This window comes from Thermobia domestica, chromosome 6 (genome assembly GCF_964235325.1).
Source record: "Thermobia domestica chromosome 6, izTheDome1.hap1.1, whole genome shotgun sequence".
Classification (NCBI taxonomy): Eukaryota; Metazoa; Arthropoda; class Insecta; order Zygentoma; family Lepismatidae; genus Thermobia; species Thermobia domestica.
Genome location: NC_137459.1, coordinates 198509457 through 198522209, shown reverse-complemented (window position 1 = coordinate 198522209; position 12753 = coordinate 198509457). Strand labels below are relative to the sequence as shown.

The following is a 12753-nucleotide window of genomic DNA, read 5'->3' as shown; positions in this document are numbered from 1 at the left end:
GTCCCATTCGCACAAGAAGCAAGGCATTTTTGTGTTACCCAGCTGTGGTCCAAGTAAAAGGTTGATAACCTTGAGGCCGCCACATAAAACCCACCCATGCTCGGAGTACTTTACACACTGCAACAAAAATTGCAAACTTTCATATGATTCTTTCACATTAGTAGAATAATCAACTGGTACAGAAGCAAGGACATTCCCATTGTGGAGTAAAACACCTTTCAGGCTGGTTACAGACGAATCTATGAAAAGTCTCCAGTCTGAAGCCTTATACTGTACACTAAGCCACGTAATAAGTTGTGGTATATCATTACAGTAGATCATAGACCTTTCTTCTGAAAATAAAGACACTATTTCTTGTTCCCGGGATCTGTAATGTAAGATTTTTGTTCCAGGTAACAATAAATGTCTGGCTTTCAGTATGGACCCTAATAGTTCGACACGCTCCTTTGGTGACGCAAGATCACGTACCAAGTCATTCAGTGCTGTCTGACTAAATAAGTGTGGTTTATTGTCACTTGTACTGGGTACGTAGTCGTCTGTATCTGACCCATTGTTGTCTGTTGTATCACTTAACATTTCCTTTCGCGGCGATGTACTGCATGATGGACGAGACGATACAGGCAAAGTTTCGTCATGTTTGATTGGTCGCATTGCAGATCTCAAATGAGGATACACTTTGGCGTGGGAGACCCGGGTTCGATTCCCGGCGGGAGCTCATGTGGTTCGGATTCCACGTTAATCAGTAGGTCCACGTCTCATATAGCCTCGCTGCTGAACGGGACGCTAAACTAAAATCAAATCAAAATCAAATGAGGATACACTATATCACGTTTGTTCTTGGCACTGAAACCTTGCACTTTCACCTGACAAAAGTAACAATCATCCGTGTGGTTTAATTGTTACCTCCATACCATTGGAAGAGCAAAATAAAATTTATCTCTTTGTCCGTTCATCCACAACCGCAATCCTTCCACCACATCTTACATACCTTCTGGGGTGCCCATGGTTTATTTTCGTCACCAAGTATAAGTCCGAAATAGGCAAAATAGGCTTCTTTCACAAATGGTGTTATGGTTAGTCTTTGTTTACACAACATGTACTTTCCACATATATAACAGAAAGTGTTCGGGTCGTTTCTGCCACGTGAAGACAGTGTTTTCTTAATACACAAATCCACATTTTACGACACCGTCCAGCTCACTCCAGTCCGTGTTAGCAGACTACGTGTGAAGTAAAGAGCAGCGTAAATAGTGTTGCCAGACCAGATACTCTACGGCAGCGTTTCCCAACCTTTTCCAACTTGCGGCACACTACGGGTATAACTTGAATTCTCGCGGCACACTCATAGATAAATATTACGTATTTGTAATTATAAAATACCGTGGTATATTTTCTGTGATTACTGATCTCCTTCTCATAGAGAAAAAACTCGATCACTGGTTTTTCCCCGTGATAAATCATTATGCTTTTTTTTATTGCAATTTAAAAATAGAAAACAATTGCAATGTAATGTTAGGTTCAGGTTTTTAAACATACGCTTTCTTTTTCGAAAACTGTGTCCAACCTTTCACTAAGAAGGAAGATCGCTAAATAGCGTACGAACAAACAAATCTCTTGTTCTTTTAAAACACAAATGTAGGTAATTTATATGCATGTTTGGTTTGTCAAAAGCGTTGAATGATATCTTAAAATTTCAAGTTACGAAATAGTCTGCAACAATAAAGAAGCAATAATAGTCATAAAATGATAACAAATACTTTTTTCAACATTAAAAATGTATAGAAAAGTAACAAGGTCTGAAACTTAAAATTGTAGATCGTAGTAGAGGTCCATAGTAATGTTAAATACAGGGTGCGGCACGTAAAACCGGCCCGTCGTAATATTCTGGTATATTGTGTTTTTGGCAACACTTAAATAATCTACCTTCCTACCAAGAGATGGCGTGTCGAGGTCGGGTCGACTTACGTGACCTGCAGCAGTCACGTGCAGCCGCAGCCAGTGAAACTTGTCGAAACCAGTTGAGAAAAAGGCCTCGTTGTGTTAAGCCGGGTGAGTGTCAGTGTGTGATAATGCCGTATTCGATACCCGAGCGTGTTGCCATTGTTGAAGGGTTCATTCTCACTGGATCTTTTGTGAAAACAAAGAATTTGTTTCGGGAGAAATTTCCAGGACGTTCTGTGCCAGCAAAAAGCACCATTCAGGAATTGATTGAAAAATGGCGGCGTACAGGATCGGTTCAAAATGCTCCCAGGAACAGACGACCATCTGTCTGCACACCTGAATTAAAGATGCAGGTGGAGGAGATAATGACAAGAAGTCCTCGAAAGTCAACCAGGAGATATTCAATACATTATATTTCATTTATGTGTTGTAGTTAATCATATTCAATACATTACATTTCATTTTATGTGTTCACTTTACAGGCCGGTTTTACGTGCCGCACCCTGTACAAATATTCATTTTTCCCTATATCTTGCTTTTCTATTGCTATAGAATTAATAATTTTTATTTCGATTTCCTCGCGGCACACCAGCAGCTCATTCACGGCACACCGGTTGGGAAACGCTGCTCTACGGTATTCACAATTTCACTTTAGATTTATTACTAGAAATAAAGATGATCGGAAACATTCCTTGGCGTTCTATAGCATACAAACAGGGCTTTTATTAAACACAAATCTTTCAATTACTCAGAAACCTGGCATGCTAGAACTAAGCGGATTGCACCGTTGAACTCAGCGCAAAAAATTGGTTTAGGAACACCCATTCATTCGAAAACATCATTTTTGATGCAGAGCAGTGCTATTAATACCGGAAAATTTAAAACAGTTTTTAAAAAAATAACAGCAAAAGAAGAGGAAAAGGGATAAATAGAATTAGGGACACATTAAGGGAGTAAAGGATCCAACAGTGGAATAAAGGTACTGGAAAATTATCTATATTCCCAACTGAAAGCAACATTTGACATCTCAGGTATTTTCGGAGAGCTTGTTTTCTCTCTGAAAGGAAATACTGTGTCCCTAGATAGGCTAACCCTCTAATTACAATGCATGCATTTCACTTACATTCACTTCACTTGCTTATAAAGAATGTTATAATTGAAAGTATACTTTGTTTGATAATGATGGTGTTACTCACTATGAAGAATACTTTTCGTATTTGATAGAATTAAGACTTTGATATCTATTGTAATAAACGCTTTCAGTTTTCAGAAACGTGCGAATTTTTCATTCTGCTGGCACGCTTAATTCTGTTACATTAAATCCAGATTCGTTTATTTATTTATTTTTTTAAAACTAACAGTTATACCCTTTTCGGTGAATAAAACGAGTTATCATTTTATTGTCCGTCTCAGGTGCATGATTTCAAAAGGCAAGAATATGAGAACAGCAATATCTAGTTAATCAAAATATTCACCATCCCCTGCAACCGCAAACTTTTGTGATCCCTCAGCCAACGCTTTTATTCCATGGCAAAAGAAGTAGATTTCTCGATGCGAAGAAATCCCCAACAGCATGTTGCACCTCTCAATCAGGGAAGGTCTTTCCTCTCAAGAAGAGATCGGAAGAAATGATAATCAGTGGGAGAGATATTAGGAGAACACATGGGATGAGGAAGGGTTTCATACTGCAACTTATTGAGATTGTGCATCGTCCTCTGTGCGACAGCGTTATCGTGTAATATGAGAACACTTTGTTTGCCATTACTGGATGCTTGCGAAAAGTTTTCTGTATGTTTCGTAAAGTTCAATACTGTATCGAATGTTTCACCTCTCCTGTGAAGAACATAATGGATCACTTCAACTATAGACCACATGTCGGCAAAATCATTTCTGTGGGCACCTCGGCATCGCAATCCAGCCATTGTCCTGATCGTTCATAATTGTCATAACATCCATTTTTCATCTAAAGTAAAATTCAATGTGGGAAATTTTCCCGGCTATTTCTTACGCTCAGAGAACCGCACATTCAGTTAGCGATTCTTGTTCGCCGGTGTCAAAATATGACACTCATGAGTCCCAACGTTTTTCCTTTACCGATTGCACGAAGCCACCGAACGACCGTGGTATGATGTCTTCGAAACTTGACAGCAATAGCACAAACACTTTTGCCGAGAGTACGCTTCCATGGTGTTCCAGAGGAGGTAATCCGAAGATGATGTTGGTCGGACCCACTGGGATCATTTCGCAATACGGTGTCACCGGAATGAAATTTGAATAGTATTCATTCGCCATTCCTGTCCCAAATGCACTGTTAATGTATTTTGCGGCTTGCTGCGCAGAATGTTCCAGTTTGAAGTCTTAAAGGAAATAACTCGCAATTGTGTCCCCATAGTGAACTTTCATGTGACCCTGTTCAGCAACGCACTACCTTCTATTCGAGTACCCTAAGCTGTTTATTCGACGCGTGTACAGAGTTTGTGAGGTGGATGCATAACAGTACCCCATCTCTGTGTTGTGTTGCTGAGGTAAGTTTCCCACCAGATGTCAAAGCGGACATTTCACTTCCATCAACCTAACAATGATAGATCCCACATTTGTAAATTGCGCCTGATGCTACTAAGTATTTTCTTTATAGCGGTAAGACTGTTCGAACACGCAGCTACTTCTGCGTTTCCCTAATGCTAATATAGTTAACAACTATAGGAAAAATTCTTGATATTACTTATTAAATATAATATAGCGTTATTCTCGTAACAAGTTATTATCCGAATAATTCGGCTTCCTTCTAAATGATCAGCATTGTAGTTACCGCTAGTTGCTGTGGCATTTCTCGACCGGTTGAAGCAGTCCACCTTAGAGAAGGACATTTAAGAATGCGATTATTAAATCGCATAAGTATTTATCTGGTAAAGCATGTGTATCACAGAAGGAAAACGTTTGCCGTAATAAATTAAATTTGATTCTTGAATTTTGTTTGTGTACATATATATTTTTAAAGTTATAATTGATTATGATAATGGCGTTCCTAATTCTCTGAACTCGTCAGGGAAAAAATGAAATTTACAAAATCCTTCGAGGATACTATGTCTTCTCTGCATTAGAGGAACTTGGAAATACCACGTGAAATGAGAGGTTGGTATTTCTGTGAACTTTGCGGTCCCATGTTGCCATGCTTCAGATGCACTGCACCTCAACACCTAACGAAAAGAAGAGCAGAATAAAATTTCTGTGCTCTTTTAAATAGCAAATTCATTGGTAATCTGGTTATCTTCTTTCTTTTCATGTCATCTTTTTTTTTAAATAATATGAAGTAACTAGTACTTTTTTTGTCTTCAATAGTAACTAGAACGTGTAGATACTTAATATGTTCCATCTCTGTTTTTCTTAATTAGTATCTGAAGAATTTGATACGTTTCTTTATAATTTATTTTTTCCTTTCTTTTGCATACCTTCTGATTGAGTGATTCAGTAACTGGTCTAAAAAAAATATGATATTCTTATAAAAGTATTTCCATAGCACTTATAATGTATTTATTTTCATAAGAATACATAAATAGCCTTGATGATAGAAATATTAGTTTGGTTTCATGAACGTTTGTGCGTATGATTGAGATACATAAATGCATTAATCAATCAAGTGAACCACCTCCATTGTGTAACTAGTGGACACTGAAAATAACATAGCAAAACAAATCCTTTAAAATATTAGCTGTGCATTTTAATACATTGTCACATATTACTGGAATACATTTATTGTCATTAGCGGACGTGACTTTAGAAAGCGGCAAAACTTCAAGAAATTTTACACTTCTCAGGCTTTCTTAACATATTTTACACTTACGAGTGTGGTTGGATTAGAGTTCAGCGTCCCTTGTATCAGCATCAAAACTATATGAGACGTGCACCTAAAACTTAATGTGAGATCCAAACCACATAAGCTCCCACCAGGAAGACACGCTCTATTTTACACTTAAGGACATTCATTGTTAATATAACAAGAAAGAATATTCAACGCAAGTGTCAGTGTGATCTATAACGCGTTTGTATGTTGTGTATAACATTAATTTTGTATATATTGTGTTTCAGGTGTGGAGGTTGGACCTTGTTATGGTGATATTGTTCAAGGCTATCCCATTGGAAAGTACGGACGGTGAGCGCTTGGAAAAGTCCCCGGAGTGCGCACATCCCGGCCTTTGCGTCAATCCCTACCACATCAACGTATCCGTCCGCGAACTGGACCTCTACCTGGCCAACTTCATCAATAGCCACGGTTAGTCTTTCTGTCCATTTATTAAGCTAATGAACTAGTTTACATATCGTTAGTGCTTCTTTTTAGCTTTTAGTGGTTTCTTGTAGTGTGTTTATAGGTATGTGTGTAGCTGCATGATATCATTACGTTAGTAGATATATTTAACGGCTCACCTCAAAGTCGCTTGCGTAAGATAATTGTTTTGGCTGTAAATTTAGTGAACGATAAATAGAGATTTATGTTACCATCTTTTAGTTTCATATATTGATTACAAAAACATATTTGAAAGAATTACAGCAACTACGATTTTTCTTTAAAAAAAAGTACCCCTTTGATTTTATTTTCTCTCTTATTAATTGTGTACCTCGCGAAAGCATATATGTATTATTCCACATTTTGTCGTGCAGTCATTTAAATTACGATAGCAGGTTTTAAAGAAAGACAAACAAGAATAGGGAATGGAGTACTTTGTTCGATTCCAGCTCGCACCAAGTGGTCTTTGCGGTGGACAAATGCAGTGTACGTGGATTTTCTCGAGGTTTTTCCGGATTCTCACATTCATCATTCCACCAATTCGTTGATTTCATCATCACCGCCTCCTTTAGCGTGGAGCATAATTCTGGAACGTTAATCTTAAAAAAATAAAATAAAGAAACAAAAGAGAAAGAGATTGCAATATCAAAATCAAGTTCATACACGTCCACGCGCACACGGACAAGAAAATATATTCTTTTCTACACATTGATGTAAATTTACATTCTCTATTATTACTGTAATATTCAATTACTATTTAGTTTGAACATAATGCACACTTACTGTTCAGCGTAAGTTCAAAAATGGTTTCTATCAAAAATTTCTACATTGATTTTATTAAACACTAGTTAAATTAAATATAGCATATAGTGCAAGATATAACGTATATATTTTAATAATTACGAATGTTCCATTTCATTTATGGAATCAATATCACTACCACGTTCTCTGTGCACACTTGCAATAAAATAAGAGAAAAGGCATGAAACTTAACATTTTATAGGCAAATTGAAAATAAACGCGGAATATTTTAAACAACACTCTCTTTGTCCATGAAAATAAATTCTAATTCAGTTGTATGCACACATTTGTCTTTTTTTTAAGCATAGTTGCGTTTTGTCATCATTCATTCTTCCTCTATCCTCTCCCCCTTACTTGCCACAAGAAATTTGAAAGAAACGGTTAAGCGCTACTAGAAGGTGAAGAAATTCGTAACTATTATGGAGGTAGGCTGGTCATTGTAGGGTGATTGCGATTCTTGCCATCAATACAAGAAGATAAGAGTGATGCGCTTTTTCATGTTAAGAAATAGAATCTTGCTGGCATATGTTCAATCTTACTGGATGTAATTGCAATGCTTATGCAACTATAAACGTAAAGAGCACTTTCTTCTAGTTAGGTTTTTTAAAATTAATTTTTGAGAATCGCATCAGTATTGTCTTGTTAAAGAGCAATGATTTATTTCGCTTCAGATTTTTTTTTGAAAAAATGGAGATCGTACTACAATGGAATGAGAACCAGCAAATGCACCTATATATATATATATATATATATATATATATATATATATATATATATAAAATATAACCTCCTGTTCAGTATAGTCTTTGACCAAGCTGGGTGATTCCGGAAAAGTCTTACCTTTATTGTTAATAATCATATTTTGCGACAAGGAAATAACAGCAGTTCATTGGAACTTAGCCACTTAATAATGAAAATAAATGTTGAGAGCTAACTCAATACTAATTAATTAACCGTTTCATTTTTTAATTGTGTTTCAGTTTAACTTCCCACGACTATACCCTGTAGGCTAAGGGAAACTGATTATTAAGCCAAGTGAATAATAATGGAAGAATTAGGGGGATAAGAATGTGGGAAGAAGCGAGAATACCCCCGAGAAACCTAGGGACACAATGTTGTCCACTACAAACGTACTTGGCCGTGGATCGAACCAGGGACCCCACTCACTCCCTGAGCCACCGTGCCCACTGAATTGTGTTTAGTTTTATCTTTATTAGTTTGTGAGTAGTATTGGTCTGTTTTTTAGTTTCTTTTTTTAAGAATAAAAGAATACTATTTTTTAAAGAATTACATTGGAAACGATGATTGAAGTTAGTTATTTTTACAATGTGGAATGTAAATACGCAATTATAACTAATTTTAAGTGCAAAAAGTATGTATATATTCGTTCATATTCGTTAGTTGATCGGAGTATAAGGTCCATTTTCAGAAACCAAAGAAATACTTAGATTTGTATCCGATGTATGTACCTCACCGGAACGGAATTCAATATTATCCGCGCTGCTTACATCAATCATTAACATGATTAATTGGAAGTTTGCTGTATGAGCTACAGTGCTTTCCACATTAACTTAACTGAAATCGAGAATTTTTCTTTTCTTTTTCTCTTTTTTCATCTACAGTGACCATTCACTTTTCCAATAATAATAATAATAATAATAATAATAATAATAATAATAATAATAATAATAATAATAATAATAATAATTAGTGTGTATGTATCCATGAAATACATATACATTGCTTTTAGATTGACCATTAAATTTGATGAAATTTACTTAGTGCATATTTAACTAAGAACACAAGATTCGAACATTCAATATATATATGACTTAGATCGCAACGGTATTATATCCTAACTATATATAAAACTACATGAACTGACATAAAATAAAGGGGTACTTCTGGGTTATGTGGAAAGATGAAATTTTACATGATTGTAGCTTTCCGAGACTAACTCACAGGAAAATTGTCAAAAGTGAATATTTTTAATTTTTAGGAGGTCTAAAGGAGGCATGAAGAAATTCCCCATGTTATTTAAATGGGCTTTTTTTTTTACCTATAGTCTCAAGTTTTAGATACTTGGATTTGGAATAAAAACTTGAAATTCGGTACGATTGTATATTTTCATGTAAATCACTAAAAATAAAAAAATAAAAAACAAGACCTAACTTCAAAGTGGTTTTATGGGGAAGTGAAAAATCTTCTCCATGTTACTTAATGTGGGACACCTTTTACACCCCAAAATTATTGGACACTTTCTGTAGGGCTACTATGATTAAATTTGGCATGATTGTAGTTTTTCGGGATTAACCGCAGGAAAATTGCCAAAAGTTGATATGTTTAAGTTTTAGGGATATAAAGGGGCAATGAAAAATTTCCTCGTGTTATTTAAATGGGCCTTTATTTGCACCTATAATATCATATTTTAGGTACTTGGAATTGGAGTAAAAACTTAAAATTTAGTATGTTTATACGTTTTAGTCAGTGTTAACTAAGTAAATCGTTAAATATAAAAATTTTCAACAGTAGATTGGTTTTATGGGGAACTGAAAAATCTTTCCCATGTGTTATTTGTATGGGACGTCTTCTACATCCCAAAATGTTTAGGTACTTCCGGCATTATTAGAATGATGAAATTCCGCATGATTGTAGCCTTCCGGGACTAACCCACTGGAAAATTGCCAAAAGTGAATATTTTTAGTTTTTAAGGGGCCTAAATGGAGATGAAGGAAGTCTCGTGTTGTTTAAATCGGCGTTTTCTTGAGAAACAAAATCTTATTTTTTTTAGATAGTTGGAATAGGAAAAGAAACTTGAAATTTGGTAGAATTTTGGGTTTAAAAGTTGCGAGGCCGTAGGCCATATAAACGTGGGGCTCAGGGGGCGAAGTCCCCAGCTGAGCCAAATTCAATAAATGTAAATAAAGAGCAAATGCACGAAATTCACTGTTGATGCAAAGACTGATACGTAAGAGATGCGAGGCCGTAAACCAAGCAAACGCGGGAAGCGGAGCCCCCAGCTAGTCAAAAGCTAACATATAAAGATACATGAACTAACATAAAATTACGGGTATATTAGGTTGATGTGCAAAGCTGAAATTTGGTACACTTATAATTTTAGAAAAGAAAACAATTGGGAAATTGTTAAAATTATATTTCCTCCGTTTCCAGGAGTAAAGAGGAGGGATTGAAACAATGAACCATGCTATTTAAATGTTTTTTTTTCTTATTTGATATAGAAAGTTAATTTGGGTAATTCGAATTGGAATAGAAACTTGAAATTTGGTACCGTATGATTCCAGGTTTTTAATAGCGTTATCTAAGTAAGTCACTAGGGCAACCCAAAAGCATAAAAAGCATAACAGCAATTTACACATATGGTTGGTACTTTCAACATGGTTTTGGTTGTCCAAGGGTCCAGAAGAAACTAATTTTGAAAGCATAATTTTGTAAAATAAAGCATAAAGCGTAATTTAAAATATATGGCACAATTCTTGAAAAATTATGTTTAACTGCAAGTTTAACATAGTGATTAATATTTTAAACCAATATTTACAGTGCAAAACCTTTGAGAACATAACAATGCAACAATAAAAAGCTTATTTTTATTTCTGTAAACTTTTCGGTGTAATCCTTTGAAGTGCAGAAAAGAAAAAAGGAAAACAAGAAGAAATTTTTCAACCAACAATAAATAAACAATAGCTTTATTCTAAGTGTAACTGAGCAGTTATGTATGATGATTCGAAACGTACAAAAGTGCACAAAAACTCCACATCTGTACCTCTTGAACTTGAGCACTTTTGGTGGCATTTTTAGTTTCCCTTTCTGCATATTATGCACCTCTAAGGGGCACACAAGCAGGGGTAAAAGTGGATGTTAAAAGGTAGGGGGTGGTAGGTAGCGGTATGACGTCACGCCGTCCCCTTGCCTATCTTTGCCCATTTTAATTTTTTAGGAAATGAGGGGACGCCGTACATATTTTTTTTCGCGGTGGGGGACGGCGTCCCCCGCGTTTCACTCACTTTTACCCCTGCACACAAGTGATAAAAAATGACTCGAGTAAAGCATATCTCTTTACAGTGCATTAAGTAGAAAGTTCATTGAATATGAAAGAAACTGGTTGTATAAAATATTAATAAACACATCAAGATATTTACAATATTTAATGTATAGTAAATATTATACAGTATACACAATTTATGTTAAACAATGATTGAAATTGACAATAAAGCATAACAAAGCATAATTTGGAAAAATATAAAGCATAATTAAGCAAAAAATAAAGCATAATGTGGGTTGCTCTATAAATCACCAAAGTTTTTTGGGGTTTGTTGTGTAACTAACAGGAAAGTCTAGAATGTTAGGTTTAAACCGTAGATATAGGTATAACGAACCTTGTTGACACGATAGCGTTCGATATTTTGATCTTGTGATGATGATACATGTCATGTGATTTTTTCTTGATAAAGTACTTGGTTTGATTTGTTCGTCAGCTACATCCGCCATCTTGATTGAAAATGGCGGCGTTTGAAACTATAAGATCTGTAATTTCTTTGATATTGATGATAGAGGGAAAATGAAAAATGTTTCTTAATTGTCGTAAGGATCCATACAACTCTTGTTTCGGTCATTTTTTTTTTCGATCTGCAATATTGTTTCAAAGCGACGACCCTTTTAAAATTTAAAACACCTATAACTTCCTTACTATTGATCGCATGGGGGGGAGTATTTAACGAAAAGTAAAAATGTTACAAAAAAAAAAAAACTCGATCCGAGGCCGTAGGCCGAGAAAATGCGAAGGTCTGTGAGGCTCCCATTTAGCCGAAGCTAGTCATAGTAATACAATTCTTATTTAGTAGTTGAACACATATTAAAAATTGCTATGCAAACTTATTTCTAAGTCAAAATAATGGAGAAACCCATCAGTAATGTCATCACCGAATATTATGGAACGTCTCTACAAAGAATCATACAGCCATTGTTGCAAATCTAATTGCAGAACTTAATCAGCGTTTGTAACGACCTGTCTATACAATCACAGTCTGACGAGAGCTGCATAACCTCAACTCAGACCTGTGCATAACCCATGCTCAGGTTGAGATTTCGAAACCTCTGATCAGCGCCGCCAACAAGTAGCGCGCAAAATATTGTGTTGAGAACATAAAGCACTGACCGATGATAATAGGAAGAGAGTAATATAGTTTGATGTGCCATCTTTTTCCTTTCAACAGATCGGATTTATGTATGATGAACGATGCCCAAAGACGCATATGCTTCGGAGCTCCTACCGTCCAGCGTGATGGCGGCTCTGTGCTTAGGACCACATTTTCATGAAAGTTCTTTTTTCACTCCGAAAAAACTACGTAATTACTGTCAATGATTACGTAGATACTTTAGATGACTAGGTAGTATGTTATAGTACATATATTCCATAAACAATACGCAGTCTATAAGTTGACAAAAACACCAGACCTTTTCAGGCGCGGTTTGAGGATAATTAAGATGAACTGCAACACTTCTCCGTGCCCTCTCAATCTCCCGACTTTAACGTTAGGAAATATCTATGTCAGTTTTAGGGCAGCGACTCTAGCGTAGTTTTCTTCTCCATTACTGTTGACGAAAGTGAGTGCATAGTGCCCTAGTAGTAATGGTCTACTATTCTACTGGAAACGAGTCGTTAATTATATGACTCAAATTCACCAGGTTAAATGTGATCGAACGCTGTATTA

General features: G+C 35.8%; 1 protein-coding gene across 10 annotated transcripts in view; it reads left to right on the top strand.

Annotated features, from left to right (window-relative positions):
* NfI (Nuclear factor I) overlaps positions 1–12753 on the top strand; it is a 784932-nt gene that overhangs the window by 568443 nt on the left and 203736 nt on the right. For all 10 annotated transcript variants that reach the window (XM_081762573.1, XM_081762574.1, XM_081762571.1 and 7 more), the window contains one exon: positions 6028–6211. In XM_081762573.1, the coding sequence (XP_081618699.1) occupies positions 6028–6211 (184 nt within the window). The remainder of the gene's footprint in view (positions 1–6027; positions 6212–12753) is intronic.